Consider the following 26122-nt stretch of genomic DNA (forward strand, 5'->3'; position numbering starts at 1 on the left):
TCTGACAAAAAAGCGTGAAGCACCCAGAAAACATGGTCGAACCTCAATGTAACTTCGTACACGTACACATCATCAGCGGATATGTAAATGCTTAGAATTGCAGTTCTCTGTGAAATGCAGAGCGACCACCAGAAAACGTATGGTTCATGTTTTTTCCAGGCCTGGTAGGGTACATAAAAGGCTTGAAAAAACGTTTGATCACTCTGAAGGACACGGAGATGCCGCGTACTCCTGTGAGACAACGTTATCAGCACCTGACAGAGTTTGAAGAGAAGCCTCATTGTGGGTCTCCAGTTGGCTGGCTGATCGAACTGTCCAATATCCTGATTTGTGGGGCATTCGGATGTGACAGTGGCGCGATGTTCGACTGCATGGGAACTTGATGGCAACCATACTCGCCGCCAAGATTCCCATCGGACACGTCTGACCACCAAAAGGGAGGGTCGCCAAACTGTACACCAAGCTCATCGTAACCCTTCCACATCTGTGTCTGCCGTCCAAGAATGGACTCCCCGCCACGTTCTGTGTCATGACGCTTATGTGCCGGAGACTAGTAGTGCTCAGCTACATTAGACTATGCGTAGAGTGCCATTAACACTGCAATACAAACCGATGCGTCTCGAGTGCTACTGGGACCGAGCAGCGTGGACTGCTTATGGATGGCATCGCACTGTCTTCAGCAAAGAGTGTAGCTTCTCCACTACCCCAGCTGATCACCCTCAGCAAATATAGTGGCGACCTGAAGAGGGAGCCCATTCTCATAATACTTTGGAGAGTCATAGTGATGTTATTTGCGGCAACATGATGTGGGGAGTTACCGCGTTTGACTTTAGGTCACAGTGGTTGTGCTTGTGGAAAATCAGACTGCACAACTGTATGTCCTCAACGTACTGTGTTCTGATGTATTATCTCTCACGTGACAGTATTATGGTGCCATTTTTCAAAAGCACTACGCTCGTCCACATATGGCACATGTCTTTCTGAACTATCTGTGTGATGTTGAGGTCGTCCCGTGGCCAACAAGTCCCCCAAATCTGTCCCCCACAGTACATGTGTGGGGCCATTTCCGACGGCAACTTCATCTCAACGCCAGTATCCTGCGTACGGAATACCAGTTACAACAGCGTGTGCAAGCTTGCCTCAGAGGAGGACATAACATCTTTATGACACCATTCCCAATCTTCTCAGACGGATTCAGATCAGAGAAAGTGCACCGTCTTACTGATAATTGGGCTCATATTGCAATGTTCTTTGCAAATTTAATCTCATTTTGTAGTAATTGAAATAACATCACATACCCTATCAACATATCATGTATTAATTAGTTTCCTCCTCCACCCCTGGAAGGTTTACTTTTTTAGCCGTTGTATGGTACAGCACGTGCCTGCGAGAATGCCGCGTCTTTGAATTTTTACTTCGTCTGTCGATTGTTCCTCGGTGTTACTTACCGCTGTGCACAAAGATGATCTGGTGCGAGTCCAACTGGGCCTGCGTGAACTTGCGGACGTGCAGAGACGGCGCAGCATACAGCGCCACGTGTCCGGCTCGTGGAGACGATACGATGAACGTGAGGTTGGCGGCCGACGTGTCTGCGTCGGCGGCAGCTGGAACACGCGAATGATCACATGAAGAAAATTGCACTATACAGATCAGCAGCAACTGTGGTCGCAACCACACTGGTGCTTCACCAGACGTTTCTCAATCAGGCTACGCTAACCTAGTGGAACCTATCGAGAGTGTATATTACACTCTCTGGCTAAATTGTCATTTCAGTGTTCATTGTTTGATATTCTTCCGAGCCACTCAAACAGCGGCCGAAGATAATGAGTATAATGTTACTCTCTGTGTGTTTCTGTATCAGTCATGAATCCTGAGCATCATGTCTCCCATCTCATCTTCATCTACGTGCACTTCCCTTTCTATAATATTGGCTTTCAATTTACCTTAGTATAGACCCCCTATATACTCTTTCAACCTTTCAGCTTTCCGTTCTTTGCTTAGGACGGTTTACCATCTGATCTCTTGATATTCATACAGCTCCTTCTCTTTTCCCCAAATTTTTTTCTGTAGGTGGTTTAAACCATTACGTTTGTTCTCTAGCAAGTACTGCTTAACAACTTTGCACTCCTGTAAATTTCATTTTTTAAATATTTGTATTCTCTTTCGCCTGTTTCATTTACTGCATTTTTAAATTTTCTCTTTTCGTCATCTAAACCTCTTTTGTTATCCAAGGGTTTTTACTATGCTTTGCCTTTTTACCTGTCTGATCGTCTTCTGCCTTCACTATTTCATCTCTCAAACCTACCCATTCCTCTTTTACTGCATTCCTTCCCCTGTTCTAGTCAACTGTTGCCTAATGGCCCCTCTGCAGCTCTCAACAACCTCTGGTTGTTTCAACTTATGCGTGTTCCACTTCCATAATTTCCTACCTTTTTCGAATTTCTTCAGTTTTAATCTACAGCTCATAATCAATAAATAGTGGTCAGAGTGCACATCTGCCCCCGGAAGTGTCTTACAGTTTAAATTCTGGTTTCTATATGTCTGTCTAACCATTATGTAATCAATACGAAACCTTCCGGGTGTCTACAGAACTCTTCCACGTATGCAACCCTCTTTTCCGATTCCTAGACCAAGCATTAGCAATGATTAAATTATGGCCTGTGCAAAACACTACGCAGGCAGCTTCCTCTTCCATTCCTTTCCTCCAGTCCACATTTACGTACTATTTTTCCTTCTCTTCCTTTTCCTCTTAGCCATAACAGGTGTTCTCTTCCTTTTCCTACTTAGCCGCTCCAGGTGGAATTATGAGCATGCCAGCTGCTGGGATGGAGACCATGCTGGACATGCCCTCATTATAACTGTGTGTCAAAATGGAGGCGGTGGCAGCGCCATACAGGCGAAAACTGGAAATCGCTGGATACCATTAGGATATCCAGAACCCAATACCAAAAAAGGAAACTGTAGTGCCATAGAAACTGGTATAGGCATGGGTATTCAAAAAGAGAGATATGTATATACAGGGTGTTTCAAAAATGACCGGTATATTTGAAACGGCAATAAAAACTAAACGAGCAGCGATAGAAATACACCGTTTGTTGCAATATGCTTGGGACAACATTACATTTTCAGGCAGACAAACTTTCGAAATTACAGTAGTTACAATTTTCAACAAAAGATGGCACTGCGGTCTGGGAAACTCTATAGTACGATATTTTCCACATATCCACCATGCGTAGCAATATTATGGCGTAGTCTCTGAATGAAATTACCCGAAACCTTTGACAACGTGTCTGGCGAAATGGCTTCACATGCAGATGAGATGTACTGCTTCAGCTGTTCAATTGTTTCTGGATTCTGGCGGTACACCTGGTCTTTCAAGTGTCCCCACAGAAAGAAGTCACAGGGGTTCATGTCTGGCGAATAGGGAGGCCAATCCACGCCGCCTCCTGTATGTTTCGGATAGCCCAAAGCAATCACACGATCATCGAAATATTCATTCAGGAAATTAAAGACGCCGGCCGTGCGATGTGGCCAGGCACCATCTTGCATAAACCACGAGGTGTTCGCAGTGTCGTCTAAGGCAGTTTGTACCGCCACAAATTCACGAAGAATGTCCAGATAGCGAGATGCAGTAATCGTTTCGGATCTGAAAAATGGGCCAATGATTCCTTTGGAAGAAATGGCGGCCCAGACCAGTACTTTTTGAGGATGCAGGGACGATGGGACTGCAACATGGGGCTTTTCGGTTCCCCATATGCGCCAGTTCTGTTTATTGACGAAGCCGTCCAGGTAAAAATAAGCTTCGTCAGTAAACCAAATGCTGCCCACATGCATATCGCCGTCATCAATCCTGTGCACTATATCGTTAGCGAATGTCTCTCGTGGAGCAATGGTAGCGGCGCTGAGGGGTTGCCGCGTTTGAATTTTGTATGGATAGAGGTGTAATCTCTGGCGTATGAGACGATACGTGGACGTTGGCGTCATTTGGACCGCAGCTGCAACACGGCGAACGGAAACCCGAGGCCGCTGTTGGATCACCTGCTGCACTAGCTGCGCGTTGCCCTCTGTGGTTGCCGTACGCGGTCGCCCTACCTTTCCAGCACGTTCATCCGTCACGTTCCCAGTCCGTTGAAATTTTTCAAACAGATCCTTTATTGTATCGCTTTTCGGTCCTTTGGTTACATTAAACCTCCGTTGAAAACGTCATCTTGTTGCAACAACACTGTGTTCTAGGCGGTGGAATTCCAACACCAGAAAAATCCTCTGTTCTAAGGAATAAACCATGTTGTCTACAGCACACTTGCACGTTGTGAACAGCACACGCTTACAGCAGAAAGACGACGTACAGAATGGCGCACCCACAGACTGCGTTGTCTTCTATATCTTTCACATCACTTGCAGCGCCATCTGTTGTTGAAAATTGTAACTACTGTAATTTCGAAAGTTTGTCTGCCTGGAAATGTACTGTTGTCCCAAGCATATAGCAACAAACGGTGTATTTCTATCGCTGCTCGTTAAGTTTTTATTGCCGTTTCAAATATACCGGTCATTTTTGAAACACCCTGTAGGAAGAATATGGTCCTGCGGTCGGCAACGCCTACATAAAGCAACAAGTGTCTGGTGCAGTTGTTAGACCGCTTACTGCTGCTACAATGGCAGGTTATTAAGATTTAAGTGAGTTTGAACGAGGTATAATAGTCGGCGCACGAGCGATGGGATACAATATCTCCGAAGTAGCGTCAAAACCGACAATGGACTGTTGATGACTGGAAACATATTGCCTGGTCGGACGAGTCTCGTTTCAAATTGTATAGAACGATTGGACGTGTACGGGGATGGAGGCAACCTCATGAATCAATGGACCCTGCATGTCAGCAAGGGGTATTCAAGCTGGTGGAGGCTCTGTAATGGTTGGGGCGTGAGTAGTTGGAGTGATATGGGACCCCTGATACGTCTAGATACAATTCTGACAGGTAACACGTACGTAAGCATCCCGACTGATCACTTGCATCCATTCACGTCCATTGTGCATTCCGACGGACTTGGGAAATTCGAGCAGGACAATGCGACACCCCACATATCCAGAATTGCTACAAAGTTGCTCCAGGAACACTCTTCTGAGTTTTAACACTTCCACTGGCCACCACATTCCCCAGGCATGGACATTTTTGAGGATATCTGGGATGCCTTGCAACGTGCTATTCAAAAATCTCCACCCCTTCGTAATCTTATGAATTTATGGACAGCCTTGCAGGATTCATGGTGTCGGTTCCCTCCAGCACTACTTCAGACATTAGTCGAATTCATGCACGTGTTCCGGCACTTCTGCATGCCCGCGGGTGCCCTACACTATACAAAGATCTGAAACATCTAAGTCGAAATACGACCCCGGGAGTAGACGATATTCCGGCAGAGCTACTGAAGCCTTGGCAGAGGCAGCCATGACAATACTATTCCATATAGTGAGCAAGGTGTACAAGACAGACAAAACACCCTCAGACTGCAAGAAGAACGGAGCAATTTCAATTCCAAGGAGAGCAGTTTCTGACAGCTGTGAAAACTATCGAACTTTCAGTTTAATATGATGTGGTTGCAAAATATTAACTTGAATTATTCACAGAATAATCGTACAACTGGGAGAAGCTGACGTCGGGGAAGGTCAATTTGTATTTCACGCGAGCCAATATTGGCCCTACGACTTATCTTCGAAGATAGGCGGGACATGCTGCAGCCTGTCCCTGATGTTATTGAATCTGCACACTGAGAGAGAGGTAAGTTTTGCTATATAGGCAGCAAAATAACTGATGATGGCCGAAGTACGATAGAGAGGATACTGTATGTGGACTGGCAGCTGCAAGAAAATCATTTCTGAAGAAGAAAACTTTGTTTACATCGAACATAGATTTAAAAGTTAGGGTGTACCCATGAATGGAAATGAAACAGTTCAGATAAAACCACAACAGAAGCTTTCGAAGTGTAGTACTACAGAAGAATGCTGAAGATTAGATGGGTCGATCAAATAACTAATGAGAAAGTACAGAAAAGAATTGTGGACAAAAGAAATTTGTGGCACAGCCTGACTAGAATAAGGGCTCTGTTGATAGGAAACATTGTGAGATATCAAGGGATCACCAATTTAGTATTGGAGGGAACTGTGGGCGGTAAAAATCGTAGAGGGAGACCAAGAGATGAAAAGGGTACGCAGATTCAGAAAGATGAAGAGGCTCGCACAGGATAGAGTACCACGGACAGCTGCACCAAACCAGTTTGCGGACTGAAAACCACGAAAACAATGTGGCTAAGCAGGACAGGCTATGCACCATGCCAACCCCCTTGGCAGCCACCTTCTGTTCTACTTTGTTCCACGATATTACAGCCCCTTAAATTATCATATAACATTGGTGTATATTCATCTCGGACTGCATTCCACAGAGATCTCAGAATTTATCTGGAACAATGATTGAAACGTCAACACCCTCGCAGTTTGGCATCTCTGAGGGATCTGCGAACCTCTGAGTGCTTCAACGGTTTATGGCATACGTGAAGTAAGTTATGCATCCACTTCCTCTCAGTACTCAGGCCACCATCTAGGTTATAGACGGTTTGCAATGTAACAGCGTTGTATCTGCTGGGGGAGACTAAATTTTATCCGACGTTTGTCACAACGCTAGCCGAAGTTGGCTCCTCCAGTACAGAAACCGAGTCATTGCAACTATTGCACAGGGTGGGCAGAGTGGTATCTGGCGTTCGTAATGGCGTCTCTGGCTACACGCATCAGTTTATAGTGGGAGTAAGGGCACTATCCAGGCACAGCACTCGCCGCACGTGGCGCGACCGCCAAGCTGGGGCTGCTGGAGGAACGGGCAGCCGGGATGGGTTCATTTCCTGGCGGCGCACATAAAGACAGAGTCGTTACGCGATGGCCGTGCCGTGCCGTGCCCCACCGTCAAGCGGCGCCCTCCATCCGATATTAGGGCGGCCTAACTGCTAGCGCCGGCTTTGCCACTACTTTGCATCCCCGCGCATGCGCCGTGTTGCCAGCGTTCGTTGGCTCGCCGTTTCATACAGCCGAGGCTTGAACTACTGGTGGGAGAAGCTACTGTCACTCGCAGCTTACAGGGAAGTGATATAAAACGACGAGTCTTCGCTAGGCGAAAGATCAGTAACTAAGGGCTGGAAAGTTGCACAGGTTACAACAATACTCAAGACAGGAAATGGGGCTATCCTCTGAATTACACAGGCTTATCACTAACGTCTATTTGTAGTAGGATTTTAGAACCTCGAGGAAAACAGGTTGCCGGCCGAGGTGGCCGAGCGGTTCTAGGCGCTACAGTCTGGAACCGCGCGACCGCTACGGTCGCAGGTTCGAATCCTCCCTCGGGCATGGATGTGTGGGATGTCCTTAGGTTAGTTAGGTTTAAGTAGTTCTTAGTTCTAGGGGACTGATGAACTCAGAAGTTAAGTCCCATAGTGGAGCCATTTCAACCATTTTTGAAAATAGGTTGTTAGTAAATAGTCAGCACGAGTTCAAAAAATGTCGGTCTTGTAAAACACAACTAGCTCTGTATTCACACAAAGTAACGAGTGCCGTCGACAGATGATGTCAAATTGAATTCATATTTCTAGATTTCGAGACGGCTTGTGACGCCGCTCTTCACAAGCGACTTCTAATAAAATTGCGTACCTACGGAGTATCGCCTCAGTTGTATGACTGGATTCGTGATTTTCTGTCGGAAACTTCACAATTCGTGGTAAATGACGGAAAGTCATCAAGTAAAACAGAAGTGATATCTATCGTCCCGCAAGGAATCTTACAGAGCATCTGCTGTTCCTAATCTACATAAACGATTGAGGAGACAATCTGAGCAGTCCTCTTAGTTTGTTAGCATATGATGCTGTCATTTTCCGTCTCTTGATGTCCTCAGGTAATCAAACCCAATTGCCAAACGATTTGCAGAAGATATCAGTATTGTCCGAGAAGTAGCAATTGATTTCGCTAAATCTATGAAAATCACACAAATCTAAAAGCTGTGAACTCAACTAAATACTTCAGGGTTGCTATTACAAATGGCTTAAATTAGAACGATCACATAAACAATGTTGTGAAGAAAGCGAACCAAAGACTGAGATTTATTGTTAGAACACTTAGAAGATGCAACAGGTCTACTGAAGAGACTGTCTACACTAGGCTTGCCTGTCGTCTCCTAGAGTATTGCTGCGCTGTGTGCGATCCAAGTCAGATGTGATTAACCGGGGGACACCGAAAAAGTTCAAAGAAGTGCAGGTTGTTTAGTATTATGGCAAAATAGGGGAGAGAGTGTCACGGATATGATATGCGAGTTGTGGTGGCAATTATGAAAATAAAGGGATCTTTCTGTGAAATTTCGATCACAAACTTTCTCTTCTGAATACGAAAATATTTTGTTGGTACCCACCAAAATTGGACGAAATGATCATTTTAATAAAATTATAGAAATCAGAGTTCGCACGGAAAGATTTAAGTATTCGTTTTTCCACCGCACTGTTCGCGAGTGGAAAGGTAGAGAAATAGTTCAAAATGGCTCTGAGCACTATGGGACTTAACTGCTGAGGTGATCAGCCGCCTAGAACTTAGAACTAATTAAACCTAACTAACCTAAGGACATCATACACATATATGCCCGAGGCAGGATTCGAACCTGCGACCGTAGCATAGAGAAATAACTTGACTTACTTGTCAATTGCAGACTAGTCTTGTGGATAAAATTCTATACGAACACGAAATTCTATAGTAGTCGACAAATTTCAAATGGCACTAATTTCTCCAGAGAATATATTCTGATCCAAACTACCAGCAGATTGATAATCTTTCGGTAACGTACATATTGGTACAATTTGTTGTAATGAAATGACGTGAAATGTCTTATGAGTGATCAACAGAATTTTCGTATTTTGTTTTTTTTTCATGTTATTATTTCTGTGTTATGTTAGAATGCCTTTTCAGGGCACCAGTGCACTGAAGATTTATCAGAAACACATCAGTCTTGGTACGATTTGTTATAATTAAATGTCAGTTAATGACATGTTGGTGGTAAAGGCCTATATGAATTCCTGAGGCGAGGGACACTGTCAAAAATTGTATGAGTTCACTGTAGTGTACTGGAGACAGATGTGGATCTAAGGAGTATGTTTCCATCCAGATGTATTCAAATATTTCTTATACACCTACGCGTTTGTAAATAGTCTTGGACTCCCTTACTAATTTAATAGAAGTTCCATATTATTCGATGTTGTGTTCATATAAGAGCACTCTTTCTCTTGAGTGAACTTGTTAAGTTTTGTGAACATGCCAGGGAATATCGATATGATAATTTCAAGAATGGTCATCAGAACCACATTACATTAATTGCTAAAGTTGCGAAGTTAACTCCATAATCTTTTTCTTGTAGCTTTTTCCGGTATCGGTGTGTGGTCGGCATAGTTAGTAATGAAACGGGCTTCGTTAATTCAAGGACTGCCCGGATGCCCATCCTGTCGCCACCGCGTTACCCCAACGACGATATGTACGTCAACTGTACGCGTGTGAGAGTGAGGGAATGTGTGTTTGTGAAACTTGTAACTCATACCAACCCTGTATTCACCTAGGGGATGTGGAAAACCACCTAAAAACCACATTCAGGCTGGTCGGCACATCGACGTTCATCGTCAGCCTTCCGGCGGATTCCATCCAGGGCCGGCTCCCCTCCCCGTGTCGGAAGCGGCGCTGTAACAATCACGGCTATCAGGGCGGTTCGAAGATAACGGGATGATGAATATTCTAAATGATATGCTGATGCAAGTAGTTTCATCTATATTCCCTAGCAAATATATACTGCAGTGTGCTAGAGGTGAGTGACAACTTTAATTTTTTGATGAGATTGAAGAGTATAATTTGCAACTAAATGTTATGTTTCTTTTTGTGCCAAAGCAATTACACGCCTTTTTTTTTAAGATTTCAGGAAGAAAATCGTGTACTTAATACACTCCAGGAAATTGAAATAAGAACACCGTGAATTCATTGTCCCAGGAAGGGGAAACTTTATTGACACATTCCTGGGGTCAGATACATCACACTGACAGAACCACAGGCACATAGACACAGGAAACAGAGCATGCACAATGTCGGCACTAGTACAGTGTATATCCACCTTTCGCAGCAATGCAGGCTGCTGTTCTCCCATGGAGACGATCGTAGAGATGCTGGATGTAGTCTTGTGGAACGGCTTGCCATGCCATTTCCACCTGGCGCCTCAGTTGGACCAGCGTTCGTGCTGGACGTGCAGACCGCGTGAGACGACGCTTCATCCAGTCCCAAACATGCTCAATGGGGGACAGATCCGGAGATCTTGCTGGCCAGGGTAGTTGACTTACACCTTCTAGAGCACGTTGGGTGGCACGGGATACATGCGGACGTGCATTGTCCTGTTGGAACAGCAAGTTCCCTTGCCGGTCTAGGAATGGTAGAACGATGGGTTCGATGACGGTTTGGATGTACCGTGCACTATTCAGTGTCCCCTCGACGATCACCAGTGGTGTACGGCCAGTGTAGGAGATCGCTCCCCACACCATGATGCCGGGTGTTGGCCCTGTGTGCCTCGGTCGTATGCAGTCCTGATTGTGGCGCTCACCTGCACGGCGCCAAACACGCATACGACCATCATTGGCACCAAGGCAGAAGCGACTCTCATCGCTGAAGACGACACGTCTCCATTCGTCCCTCCATTCACGCCTGTCGCGACACCACTGGAGGCGGGCTGCACGATGTTGGGGCGTGAGCGGAAGACGGCCTAACGGTGTGCGGGACCGTAGCCCAGCTTCATGGAGACGGTTGCGAATGGTCCTCGCCGATACCCCAGGAGCAACAGTGTCCCTAATTTGCTGGGAAGTGGCGGTGCGGTCCCCTACGGCACTGCGTAGGATCCTACGGTCTTGGCGTGCATCCGTGCGTCGCTGCGGTCCGGTCCCAGGTCGACGGGCACGTGCACCTTCCGCCGACCACTGGCGACAACATCGATGTACTGTGGAGACCTCACGCCCCATGTGTTGAGCAATTCGGCGGTACGTCCACCCGGCCTCCCGCATGCCCACTATACGCCCTCGCTCAAAGTCCGTCAACTGCACATACGGTTCACGTCCACGCTGTCGCGGCATGCTACCAGTGTTAAAGACTGCGATGGAGCTCCGTATGCCACGGCAAACTGGCTGACACTGACGGTGGCGGTGCACAAATGCTGCACAGCTAGCGCCATTCGGCGGCCAACACCGCGGTTCCTGGTGTGTCCGCTGTGCCGTGCGTGTGATCATTGCTTGTACAGCCCTCTCGCAGTGTCCGGAGCAAGTATGGTGGGTCTGACACACCGGTGTCAATGTGTTCTTTTTGCCATTTCCAGGAGTGTATGTGGATAAATCGTAAGGCCTTCTGTTGTCTGGAGTTAATTACACTGTGTCTGCTGATCCGTTCGTAGTACAATATCCATTCTATGTGTTAAGCGACAACAACGGAAAATCAGCGAGGAACCGTACGTTCATCGTTGCCAGCCTGTTATCATTTAACTTGTCATTGGCGAAAATCATTGTTTGGGAAGATTGCAGCAGGTGACAGAAGTGGTGCCTAAATGTGAACTTAAAGAAGAGGAAAGAGTGGCTCAGCCCATCGCAAAAAGGAAATACCCCATGCGAAGGATAGCTCACACCGTCAGAAAATCATGCTGTGCATTTGGTGGAGGTACACAGGGATTGCTCATCATGAATTATTACCAAAAAATGAAACAAAGACACCTACTGTATATACTAAGCAGCTAAGACGACACGCTGTTGGCATTAAAAAAAATCTCGTAAACCTGTGCTGCTAGCATTGTAAAAACGGCGCGAAACTATGCACCGACCGATATAAAAACAGTAGGTAACAATACAAATTTCGATTTATTTTAGTTCAATCGGAAGTAAATGTTTTCGATTTCATGATTTTCTTATTTTTGGGAATTACAGTCATATGTAATTGCCTCAATGATACTGATTTTGCCATTTTGAGTATATAGTGACCATCATATCAACGCCACGTGATGATGATCACTGTACGATCAACTGTTCAATATGACGTTGCCGGCGTGTTTGCAGTATGTGATGTTACTGATTAGCATATAATAATAAATCACATTCTTAAACGACCACACACCATAAACTGCAATACTGCAGAAAAGAAATAAAAGAATGGTCAAATAGCGAAAGCAGCATTACTGACATAGAAAGAGAGTAATTACAATAAATGTCTTTCACAAAAAAGGACAGGGAGAGTGTTCAACACTTGATAATTTCGGAATTTATTCATTACATGACGAGCGCTATACAGAATAAAACTCACAAAGAGCACAAAATATTGGTATTAATGGCTCAAATATTAAAAGTGATGTTAGGTACTTTGGCCACACAAACTGTCATTCATAACCAGCGACATAGCGCAACGCATTGCAAGCACATGGATTCGGAAACAATAGCAGATTTTTGAATTTTTAACTGCAAAATTGAACGCTACTACCTCTCGGGATAGACTGACAGACGTGTATTTAATTTTGTACGAAATTGTTTCTAAACAAACAGACTCTGGCGTCAGCCATAGACCACACCACATAAACTTGTTAACCTCTGATGTTCATCTTTGGCTTCCATCGCATTAGTAAATTTTTAAAAAATGGTTCAAATGGCTCTGAGCACTATGGGACTGAACTTCTGAGGTCATCAGTCCCCTAGAACTTAGAACTACTTAAACCTAACTAACCTAAGGACATCACACACACCAATGCCCGAGTCAGGATTCGAACCTGCGACCGTAGCGGTCGAGGGGTTCCAGACTGTAGCGCCTAGAACCGCTCGGCCACTTCGGCCGGCTTTGTAAATTCGACAATATGGTTTGAGATAATGGTGCCCGTACATGTAACGACTGATTTTGGTGACCATTTTATCGCACAATTATCCAGTGTATGTCACATACGTTTGTTTTATTTGTGCCAGACGTTTTTGTCAATATGTTCCCGTTTTTATGTTGTGGCACCTGCATTATATAACCATGTTTTAATATAGTTCGATAAGGACTTCGTTTATAGAAAGTCTTATCATGATAAACGCCGCGGGGGATTAGCCGAGCAGTGTAGGGCGCTACAGTCATGGACTGTGTGGCTGGTCCCGGCGGAGGTTCGAGTCCTCCCTCGGGCATGGGTGTGTGTGTTTGTCCTTAGGATAATTTAGGTTAAGTAGTGTGTAAGCTTAGGGACTGATGACCTTAGCAGTTAAGTCCCATAAGATTTCACACACATTTGAACATTTTTTTGATAAATATTATGGTATTTGAAATTAGGCAAATCCCGAAATCATGAATGTACAGTAGAATAAAAGATCTATACAGTCAAATGAGGGCCGGCCGCGGTGGTCTCGCGGTTCTAGGCGTTCAGTCCGGAACCGCACGACTGCTACGGTCGCAGGTTCGAATCCTGCCTCGGGCATGGATGTGTGTGATGTCCTTAGGTTGGTTAGGTTTAAGTAGTTCTAAGTTCTAGGGGACTGATGACCTAAGATGTTAAGTCCCATAGTGCTCAGAGCCATTTGAACCATTTTTGAAGTCAAATGACGGAACTTGGTGATGATGGCGTTGGTCAAAACGCGTTGATCGTGTAAGATGATACAAGGACTAGCGATTCAAAGTGGACAGTGACTATGAACTGCAAAGAGTTTTTATTATGAAAGCCCCAAAAAATTTCACATTTATAAGAAATTAAAGAAATTATGTATATTTTCATGGAAGTGAAACATACCTGAAGCACTTCTTAAACGCAGTTCCTGTGTACTTTGTATAGTCTGCCTTCTCATTATTCTTCTGTTGGCTTCAAAAATGCCAGCAGAATATAGGTGCACCCGTACTTACGTGCTGGGATTAAGCGATGAAATTCGAAAGGAGGGACTCGGGTGCAGCCGCGGACTCCTCTGGACTCGCCAGCCAGCGCCGCCACATTGGCGATGCAACGCGCGGCTGGCCCGAAAATATCCGCGCAATATCGCTGCCGACCCAATCTCGCCAGCCAGCCGATACCTGCCGGCTCGGAATAAGGAAACCGGGTCGCTCGCCTGACATGTCGGTTGCCGCGCCGCATGAAAATCTCCCCCGGGAAGCAATAAACGGCCGAATATGTTGACTCTATAACAAAACAATAAAGCAGCCGCGAGGCGGAAGCGGCGCGCAGGCCGCCGCCATAAATCCGCCCTCCAGATTTATTCCGGAAGTCTGCTCGCACGCCTGGAGGGGGGGGGGGGCTCAAGGAGGGGCCGTCTCTTGCCCCCCCCCCCCTCCTCTGACCCCCCCCCCGGCCCCTACCGCTCCCTCTGGCGAGACAATATCTGCGAGCTGCTCCCATCCGCGCCGAGCGACTTAACAAGAAACAATTAAGCTACAGAGGTAATAAAAACTGTTATACTCGCGAAGAGTTCGTGACCGGCGTACGGCGACCCGTCCGCAACCTCACCACCGGCCGTTACTTGCGTCGTACCACCCCCACATCGCGGCGCCCCTTCCCTGCACCGCTTCACATCTTTGTCTCCATCGCATCTTCTTCATCAAACTTTATTATGCGCTATAAATGGCAAGAGGGGGACGAAACGCGAGATGGCGCGTCTTAAATATCCAGTCTCGACTCACTTCATTAAATGGATTCCTTAGCCGGCGGCCAAATAAGAAGTAAAACGTATCTGAAGCGTTATACTACTACTGTAAAAAACGACAAAACTGTGGAATCATTTGACTGTATAATTTTCAGCAAGTTACATTCCACAACTTCAGCTCTTTGTAGAAAATATTTAATCACAAATTATTGTATTGGTTATTACCTCTTCGATATCCGAAGTGTTCCGAAATTAAAGCGGCGTTCTGTTCTATAGCTGTAAGTCAGATGAAGTTTTTCATCCAACAGCTATCGAAATAAAACAGCTGGTAATTTTAGATGAACAGCACGTTAGATGACATCTGCAATTTCCATTTGCGATAGCATCCTTGTACGAAACGCTGAATGTTTGCTGTTCGCTAACGAACGAACTAACTTGCAGTTTTTGGAAATTTCATTTCCTGCAAATACAGCCGGAATGTTACTTATTTGCATACGGTTAAGTGCAAGTGGGTGTTTTATCTTCTGATATATGCATGAGTTTTTCGGTGGCTGAAATAACTGATTTATGAATACATACTATCATTTTTACAAAAAGTTTATTCTATCACATGACACGTTCGTAATGTTACTTGTTGATTTATTTAGAAAACTTTGCTAGTAAATATAAAGTATCACCAAGAATAAACTGTCAGTTTAGCTGTCAACAGTCTTTCACGAAAATGTTGTACACAAATAGAACTCACGTGATTATACTAATTTAGCAACGAATAGTCGACAGTTTACTCACTAATGCAATGTGGGCATCTGTTCCAACTAGATGTAAACAGACCGTTATGTATAACTTTTATAAACGTAAGTAGACTCACCAAATGTATCCATCTACTACTGGTTTACTTAATAATGGCATTATAGCCGAAACAAGCGTCTAGGGCAGACGAAACTTCACTAACAGGAATATTTCCAGCTTACCTGGAATTATTCATTATAAATCTCATATTATGACGTAATCTATGCTGCGTGCCTGGTCGAAAAGAAAATACTTCGAAAGTTAAGTGTTACAAAGTTTTAAGTGATTTTTGGGTGAGAATCCCTGTTTAATGGAAGAACGGTTATAGTCCTAATAATGCGATGGTGTGTGGTAAGTTGACTTTTACCTATGCTACTTTTCGATGATTTATCTCAAGCAGTATCTAATTTGCCACTGGTAACACATATTATGTTACCACTTTTAGAGGCGTCAATATTAGATTTGCCCTTTACGTTTTTCAATGACACTGTATTATATATTGTTAGGAAGAGGAAATTTGTTTTACCACTCATGCTTTAATAACATTGCATTTTAATTTTCGACTTTCAGTTTTTTATAGATGGGGCTCAGTCTTTTCTATACTAGTTTGTAAGTGGTTTAGCACAAGTTCAGCTGCCCCCCCCCCCCCCTACTCCCCACCAGTATTCTCGCCTTCTATAGCGACGGTTGTATAGCCGTCACCTTTGACACCACCTGTTAACATCTTCCGCATTGCAGAGCGGTCGGTACAGTCTTGCCTCTGCCTCTCGCTCGTGGGACGGTAAGTCTCTTTCCTTTTATTACGTTCATGCATGGAATTGTCTCGCTCTGTCACTAGTCTACTCGTATAACTTTGTCTGCGCACGTTGTCTTTATCCAAGATTTACTTCTATAGGTTCTACGCAATCGCCTTCATTTTAACTATGGACTATCACCCTTAGCACGCTATGTGTTTTATAAATTGGCCGTGAATGACGGAGAATGGCTCTAAGGCAATTATCCTTTCGCTATGAGTTACTCAACCCTATTGAGTATTTTTCCGGTAAGGTTAATACGATACTGTACTTCAGTATCCCTTTATTCCTCAGAATTGTTAAGAATTCTTTGTAACTTTTTTTTTCTTTAGTAATTTCTGTACAGATCACCCGAGGATGCGTCTTCAATTGACATGAGAACGGTCGTGACTTTGAATAAAACTATTTTACAGGCACTGCGTATTATTTCATTCAAAAGCTTCAATTATAATTACAGATACCTGCTTAAGGTTATGTATAAAGGATCGATCACCACAGTCCTACACACTGGAATGTGTCTGGCTCCTCAGCTATCTCCACGCGCTATTACACTTACATTTCTATGTCTTACTGGGTTCTGACTGCTCCATGATTTTAAGTTTCTGATGTTTTTGGTACCATAACAACAATAGGTTTACAAGTGCGGATGTCTGTGAGTCAATCGAATATACACATCCGGTATTATATTCGAATCTGGCCTGACAAGAGTAATGTTGTAATGCTTTGTGACCTGTTAGTTATGAAGTAATTACATGCGTTTGAGACAGGAGTGTAGATCTCAATACAAACAGGACAGAATGCCATGCACGTATTCAGGCACCAACATGCAACAGCTACACGCAACAACAGCTGAATCTCTCGTATGAGACACACTTCAGTCAGTTATCGTTAGCTGCTATAAAATTTATTTAGCGAGTTTAGGTTGAGAGCATGTCAGCCACATTGAATCAATTGCCGTGAAAGCGTGAGTGACATGTGTCTGCTTGTTGTGAAATAAAATTGTAGTATCTTAACTTTATTTCTTTTACTTCATGAGTCCCCACCCATAAACTATAAACAGTATTTCACTGATAGTGATCGGTGGACTTACACCTGTGGGCAAAGCTTACGAGCAAAAACGGGGATAGGTGCTGTGAACCTGAAGTGTTACACTTACGGTGTTTACATTTGCCTGAAGTGATCATGTATGCCGCAACGTAGAACAAAAAATTTAAGGAGATAAGGGAAACATCCAATGCTTGGCTGCTTTTTACACTGCCTAAACAGTTTTGTATGCTGCAATTCTCTGCAGGAAACATGAAAGGTATTACACGTTGTTGTTGTTGTGGTCTTCAGTCCTGAGACAGGTTTGATGCAGCTCTCCATGCTACTCTATCCTGTGCAAGCTTCTTCATCTCCCAGTACCTACTGCAACCTACATCCTTCTGAATCTGCTTAGTGTATTCATCTCTTGGCCTCCCTCTACGATTTTTACCCCCCACGCTGCCCTCCAATACTAAATTGATGATACCTTGATGCCTCAGAACATGTCCTACCAACCGATCCCTTCTTCTGGTCAAGTTGTGCCACAAACTTCTCTTCTCCCCAATACTATTCAATACTTCCTCATTATTTATGTGATCTACCCATCTAATCTTCAGCATTTTTCTGTAGCACCACATTTCGAAAGTTTCTATTCTCTTCTGTCCAAACTATTTATCGTCCATGTTTCACTTCCATACATGGCTACACTCCATACAAATACTTTCAGAAATGACTTCCTGACACTTATATCTATACTTGATGTTAACAAATTTCTCTTCTTCAGAAACGCTTTCCTTGCCATTGCCAGTCTACATTTTATATCCTCTCTACTTCGACCATCATCAGTTATTTTGCTCCCAAACTAGCAAAACGCCTTTACTACTTTAAGTGTCTCATTTCCTAATCTAATTCCCTCAGCATCACCCCACTTAATGCGACTACATTCCATTATCCTCGTTTTGCTTTTTGTTGATGTTCCTCTTATATCCTCCTTTCAAGACACTGTCCATTCCATTCAACTGCTCTTCCAAGACATTTGCTGCCTCTGACAGAATTACAATGTCATCGGCGAATCTCAAAGTTTTTATTTCTTCTCCATGGATTTTAATACCTACTCCGAAATTTTCTTTTGTTTCCTTTACTGCTTGCTCAATATACAGATTGAATAACATCGAGGAGAGGCTACAACCCTGTCTCACTCCCTTCCCAACCACTGCTTCCCTTTCATGTCCCTCGACTCTTATAACTGCCATCTGGTTTCTGTATAAATTGTAAATAGCCTTTCGCTCCCTGTATTTTACCCCTGCCACCTTTAGAATTTGAAAGAGAGTATTCCAGTCAACATTGTCAAAAGCATTCTCTGAGTCTACAAATGCTAGAAACGTAGATTTGCCTTTCCTTAATCTTTCTTCTAAGGTAAGTCATAAGGTCAGTATTGCCTCAGGTGTTCCAGTATTTCTACGGAATCCAAAATGATTTCCCCGAGGTCGGCTTCTACTACACTCCTGGAAATGGAAAAAAGAACACATTGACACCGGTGTGTCAGACCCACCATACTTGCTCCGGACACTGCGAGAGGGCTGTACAAGCAATGATCACACGCACGGCACAGCGGACACACCAGGAACCGCGGTGTTGGCCGTCGAATGGCGCTAGCTGCGCAGCATTTGTGCACCGCCGCCGTCAGTGTCAGCCAGTTTGCCGTGGCATACGGAGCTCCATCGCAGTCTTTAACACTGGTAGCATGCCGCGACAGCGTGGACGTGAACCGTATGTGCAGTTGACGGACTTTGAGCGAGGGCGTATAGTGGGCATGCGGGAGGCCGGGTGGACGTACCGCCGAATTGCTCAACACGTGGGGCGGGAGGTTTCCACAGTACATCGATGTTGTCGCCAGTGGTCGGCGGAAGGTGCACGTGCCCGTCGACCTGGGACCGGACCGCAGCGACGCACGGATGCACGCCAAGACCGTAGGATCCTACGCAGTGCCGTAGGGGACCGCACCGCCACTTCCCAGCAAATTAGGGACACTGTTGCTCCTGGGGTATCGGCGAGGACCATTCGCAACCGTCTCCATGAAGCTGGGCTACGGTCCCGCACACCGTTAGGCCGTCTTCCGCTCACGCCCCAACATCGTGCAGCCCGCCTCCAGTGGTGTCGCGACAGGCGTGAATGGAGGGACGAATGGAGACGTGTCGTCTTCAGCGATGAGAGTCGCTTCTGCCTTGGTGCCAATGATGGTCGTATACGTGTTTGGCGCCGTGCAGGTGAGCGCCACAATCAGGACTGCATACGACCGAGGCACACAGGGCCAACACCCGGCATCATGGTGTGGGGAGCGATCTCCTACACTGGCCGTACACCACTGGTGATCGTCGAGGGGACACTGAATAGTGCACGGTACATCCAAACCGTCATCGAACCCATCGTTCTACCATTCCTAGACCGGCAAGGGAACTTGCTGTTCCAACAGGACAATGCACGTCCGCATGTATCCCGTGCCACCCAACGTGCTCTAGAAGGTGTAAGTCAACTACCCTGGCCAGCAAGATCTCCGGATCTGTCCCCCATTGAGCATGTTTGGGACTGGATGAAGCGTCGTCTCACGCGGTCTGCACGTCCAGCACGAACGCTGGTCCAACTGAGGCGCCAGGTGGAAATGGCATGGCAAGCCGTTCCACAGGACTACATCCAGCATCTCTACGATCGTCTCCATGGGAGAATAGCAGCCTGCATTGCTGCGAAAGGTGGATATACACTGTACTAGTGCCGACATTGTGCATGCTCTGTTGCCTGTGTCTATGTGCCTGTGGTTCTGTCAGTGTGATCATGTGATGTATCTGACCCCAGGAATGTGTCAATAAAGTTTCCCCTTCCTGGGACAATGAATTCATGGTGTTCTTATTTCAATTTCCAGGAGTGTAGTTTTTCCATTCGTCTGTAAAGAATTCGTGTTAGTATTTTGAAGCTGTCAACACCTGCTTTCTTTGGGATTGGAATTATTATATTCTTCTTGAAGTCTGAGGGTATTTCGCCTGTTTCATACATCTTGCTCACCAGATGGTAGAGTTTTGTCAGGACTGGCTCTCCCAAGGCCGTCAGTAGTTCCAATGGAATGTTGTCTACTCCGGGGGCCTTGTTTCGACTAAGGTCTTTCAGTGCTCTGTCAAACTCTTCAAGCAGTATCATATCTCCCATTTCATCTTCATCTACCTGCTCTTCCATTTCCATAATATTGTCCTCAAGAACATCGCCCAGGTATAGACCCTCTATATACTCCTTCCACCTTTCTGCTTTCCCTTCCTTGCTTAGAACTGGGTTTCCATCTGAGCTTTTGATGTTCATACAAGTGGTTCTCTTATCTCCAAAGGTCTCTTTAATTTTCCTGTAGGCAGTATCTATCTTACCCCTAGTGAGATAAGCCTCTACATCCTTACATTTGTCCTCTAAACATCCCTGCATAGCCATTTTGCACTTCCTATCGATCTCATTTTTCAGACGTTTGTATTCCTGTTTGCCTGCTTCATTTACTGCATTTTTATATTTTCTCCTATCATCATTTAAATTCAGTATTTCTTCTGTTACCCAAGGATTTCTACTAGCCCTCGTCTTTTTACCTACTTGATCCTCTGCTGCCTTCACTACTTCATCCCTCTTCTTCTACTGTATTTCTTTCCCCCATTCCTGTCAATTGTTCCCTTATGCTCTCCCTGAAACTCTCTACAACCTCTGGTTCTTTCAGTTTATCCAGGTCCCATCTCCTTAAATTCCCACCTTTTTGTACTTTCTTCAGTTTTAATCTACAGTTCATAACCAATAGATTGTGGTCAGAGTCTACATCTGCCCCTGGAAATGTCTTACAATTTAAAACCTGGTTCCTAAATCTCTGTCTTACCATTATATAATCTATCTGATACCTTTTAGTATCTCCAGGGTTCTTCCATGTATACAACCTTCTTTCATGATTCTTAAACCAAGTGTTAGCTATGATTAAGTTGTGCTCTGTGCAAAATTCTACCAGGCGGCTTCCTCTTTCATTTGTTAGCCCCAATCCATATTCACCTACTACGTTTCCTTCTCTCCCTTTTCCTACACTCGAATTCCAATCACCCATGACTATTAAATTTTCGTCTCCCTTCACTATCTGAATAATTTCTTTTATTTCATCATACATTTCTTCAATTTCTTCGTCATCTGCAGAGCTAGTTGGCTAATAAACTTGTACTACTGTAGTAGGTATGGGCTTCGTTTCTATCTTGGCCACAATAATGCGTTTACTTTGCTGTTTGTAGTAGCTTACCTGCATTCCTATATTCCTATTCATTATTAAACCTACTCCTGCATTACCCCTATTTGATTTTGTGTTTATAACCCTGTAGTCACCTGACCAGAAGTCTTGTTCCTCCTGCCACCGAACTTCACTAATTCCCGCTATATCTAACTTTAACCTATCCATTTCCCTTGTTAAATTTTCTAACCTACCTGCCCGATTAAGGGATCTGACATTCCACGCTCCGATCCGTAGAACGCCAGTTTTCTTTCTCCTGATAGCGACATCCTCTTGAGTAGTCCCCGCCCGGAGATCCGAATGGGGGACTATTTTACCTCCGGAAGAGGACGCCATCATCATTTAATCATACAGTAAAGCTGCATGCCCTCGGGAAAAATTACGGCCGTATTTCCGCCTTGGTTATTGTTACAAGGCCAGATCAGTCAATCATCCAGACTGTTGCCCTTGCAACTACTGAAAAGACTGCTGCCCCTCTTCAGGAACCACACATTTGTCTGGCCTCTCAACAGAAACCCCTCCGTTGTGGTTGTACCTACGGTACGGCTATCTGTATCGCTGAGGCACGCAAGCCTCCCCATCAACGGCAAGGTCCATGGTTCATGGGGGGGTAATACACGTACGAAATAAATAAAATTTAGTGTTCAAGGTAGTAGAGGGATGGGATCCAGAAACCCGAAGACGATCTACATCTACATCCACAGACGTATACGGTAAATCATTGTGAAGTTCATGGCAGAAGTCCCGCTCGAATATCTTCCCGTTCCAGTAGCGCATGGAAGACGGAGAAATAACTGATTACGCGCTTCTCTGGGTGCGTTAATTAGTCTATCTTCTCTTCACGGTTCTTATCGGAGTGATATGTGGTGGACGAAGAATGACTCCGGATTCTTCACTTAATATTTCTAATTGAAACTTGGTAAGTATGCTTTCGCAGGATAACTTACGTCTATTTTGAAGCGTGTATCAGTTGAGGTTATTCAACACATGCCGTAAGTTCTTCCGTAAGCAAACAAACCTGCGCCCATTCCTGTCGTCCTTCCTTGTATACGTTCTGTACATCCTGTTAGTCTTACCTGGAATGTGTGCCACATACTAAAAGACGGGACCCAAAGGTACTTTGTAAACAGTCTCTCTTGTATGTAGACTGACAACATTTTTCAAGTATCCTGCCACCCATACGATGTCTGCCGTCTCTATTACGTACAGCTGAGGCGATGTGGTCATTCGGTTTCATATCCCTACAAACTGTTACACCTATGTATTTATAAAAGTCTAATGATTCTAATAGTGACTCACTGATGTTTTAGTCATACAGTACTACTTTTCTATGTTTTGTGAAGCGTATAATTTTATATTTGTCCGTCTGCGAAACTAAATGTCAGCGTAGGCGACTGCCATGCGGAGGACCCGGTTTCGATTCCCGGTACTGCCAAAGATTTTCCGTTCGTGAGAGGACTGGTACGGGAAGCTCTTGGCTTCGTGATGCCACCTGAGCTACCTGACTGATCAGTAGAGGCTCCACGGTCTGGAAAGTCTGCAAAACGGCCTGGAGAACTGTGTGCTGACAACACGATACCGCATCCGCATGACCCCGCGGGGAAGAGGATGACACGGCGGGCAATAGACACCCTTGGTCCTTCACAGCCTGGCGAGGAGCGTGTTTGTAATATGACATTTATGAAAAGGTTCTGATAATTTCAGGCGTATAAATGACGCTATCAGTTTCCTTTCATAAAGCTTTTATATTTAATTATACATACATCAAAAAACGTTTTGCATCACGACAGTTCCCAGAACTCCTGAAGATAGACGTTGACTGTGGATATTATATCACAGACACAGTCCCTTTGACTATTTAGAGATGTCACTAAACCCACCCAAAGATGTAAACAACCGTGCATGAGCAGCGCGTATTAGGGGATCCGACAGTCGATCAGTTCCAGTCATTCGACCAGGAAGGAAATACACAACTCGTGTTGTCTGTAGTTCAACCATGCCTAGACGGTCAATACCGCGAATCGATCGCGGCCGCATTGTTACTTTGTGTCAAGAAGGGCTCTCAACAAGGGAAGTGTCCAGGCGTCTCGGAGTGAACCAAAGCGATGTTGTTCGGACGTGGAGGAGATACAGAGAGAGACAGAAACTGTCGATGACATGCCTCGCTCAGGCCGCCAAAGAGGTGCTACTGCAGTGGATGACCGCTACCTACGGATTATGGCTCGGAGGAACCTTGACAGCAACGTCACAATGCTGAATAATGCTTTTCGTGCAGCCACTTGACGTCGTGTTACGGCTCAAACTGAACTTAGGAGGCTGCATGATCCGCAACTTCACTCCCGACGTCCATGGCGAGGACCATCTTTACAACCGTGACACCATGCAGCGCGGTACAGATGGGCTCAACAACATGCTCTTCAAAGATGAGTGTCGCATATGCCTTCAATCAGACAATCGTCGGAGACGTTTTGGAGGCAAACCTGTCAGGCTGAACGCTTTAGACACACTGTCCAGCGAGTGGAGCAAGGTGGAGGTTCCCTGTAGTTTTGGGGTGGCTTTACGTAGGGCCGACGTATGCCGCTGGTGGTCTTGGAAGGCGCCGTACCGGCTGTACGATACGTGAATGCCATCCTCCGACCGATAGTGCAACCATATAGTGAGCATTTGGCGAGGCATTCGTCTTCATGGAAGCCAATTCTCTCCCTCATCGTGTGCAGATCTTGTGAATGACTTCCTGCAGGATAACGACATCGCATTGGCCCGCATGTTCTCAAGATATGAGCCCTATCGAACATGCCTGGGATAGATTGAAAAGGGCTGTTTATGGACGACATGACCCACCAACCACTTGGAGGGATCTACACCGAATCGCCGTTGAGGAGTGGGACAGTCTGGACCAACAGTGCCTTCATCAAGTTGTGGATATTATGCCACGACGAATACAGGCATGCATCAATGCCAGAGGACGTGCTACTGGGTATTAGAGGTACCGCTGTGTACTGCAGTCTGGACCACCACCTCTGAAGGTCTCACTGTATGGTGGTACAACATGGAATGTGTGGTTTTCAGGTAGGAAATGATGTTTATGTTGATCTCTACTGCAACTTTTCTGTACAGGTTCCGGAACTCTTGGAACCGAGGTGATGCAAACCTTTTTTTGGTGTGTGTATATCTGATGGTAAGTGCATGATCTTTTCTAGCTGTTGTCGTTGCTACTTTGGCGCTAGTGCGACTACCATTTAATCCTTTTTTTAGAGAGGTAAGTCATGTCTACAATCGGTATGTCACAAGCATCCGATGTGAAAGGAGGCCATGGTATAGTAAATTAGTATTAAGTGTCTCCAAAGGTGCCAGCCGCCTGAGATCTTACCATTTAAATTCACAACACATCATACGACCGTCGCTATCATTCTGAACCGAGATCACCTCTATTATGCCTTTCTTACTTCTATTTTGTTGACGCAATTACTCATGGGCAGTCGGAGTTAAAACGCAGCTTATGAGAGGGACATTTTTTCTGTCATCAGTCGCCTGACTAAAGTACATATACTAATAGGGCAGTAGTTTCCCCAATGAGACCACTTGAAGAGCGAGTGACATAGAAGGTACCTGTTAGAAACCGAACACTCATGTGAGCGCGTGAGGGAATGACTTACATGAGTTATTTCCTGAATATTCCTAAAACATTTTTTAACGAGTCAGAACAGGGACAGGAGGGGGGGGGGAGGGTATACCATAGCGCAGAGATTAACTGAGTGGTATTAATAAAATTGCGATTTGCCTACTCATCCGTATAGCCGTGAGTGTTAATGTGACGCTTCCGGGACAGGGAGATGGCAAGGTTCACCCGATGGAGTAACAAAAAGGGCCATTGTACCAGCTGGACTGTATGTGGTTTTCAGGCGGTTTTCCACATTCCCCTAGATGAATTCTGGGCTTGTACCCAAGTCACGCCACTGTTACAAGATTCGCAAACATTCAGAACACTTTAGCTCAGTTCCACGTAAGTAACACTACTCGTGGACAGTTAGGGTACACGTATTCTGTCCAAGCGGTTAAGGGGATGGCGACAGGAAGGAAATCCTTTAATCTAACCATGCCAAACCTGTACATAACAATGCCGACCCTGCGGTGATGCGGGACGAATGCACAAGAAAAGGAAGAAGAAGTAATTTATTTTTCCTAGGGATGAACGAATTAAAATTGTGGTACCAGAAAAAAACAATTAATCTGTGTGTGTATGTGTGTGTGTGTGTGTGTGTGTGTGTGTGTACAGGAGTTAGTTGGCATTGATTTACCCTTATTTAATACTACGAATTTACTACGTGACATTTATTCTTTGATGTACTGGACACTTCTACATAAAATGCGCCAAACAAATAGAGTAAACTGTGGAATGTTACTGCTGGGTTGCCTTTTACAAAAATAGAAAGAAAATCCATTAAAAGTAATGTAGAAACTTAAAGCTGCATATCGTAGCTGCTAATGCGATGATTTTCTATACACGTTCTATTTGGCGCATTGTGAAACCGTTTCAAAATGCCCCAGCAGCAAATTCTGTTAA

The 26122-nt window shown here is 45.0% G+C and overlaps 1 protein-coding gene across 1 annotated transcript in view; it reads right to left on the reverse strand.

The window, feature by feature from the left end:
* Nucleotides 1-26122, reverse strand: part of LOC126260360 (chondroitin sulfate proteoglycan 4) — a 577728-nt gene that overhangs the window by 59305 nt on the left and 492301 nt on the right. The window contains exon 18 of the mRNA XM_049957687.1: nucleotides 1449-1604. Within this exon, the coding sequence (XP_049813644.1) occupies nucleotides 1449-1604 (156 nt within the window). The remainder of the gene's footprint in view (nucleotides 1-1448; nucleotides 1605-26122) is intronic.

This window comes from Schistocerca nitens, chromosome 5 (genome assembly GCF_023898315.1).
Source record: "Schistocerca nitens isolate TAMUIC-IGC-003100 chromosome 5, iqSchNite1.1, whole genome shotgun sequence".
Classification (NCBI taxonomy): Eukaryota; Metazoa; Arthropoda; class Insecta; order Orthoptera; family Acrididae; genus Schistocerca; species Schistocerca nitens.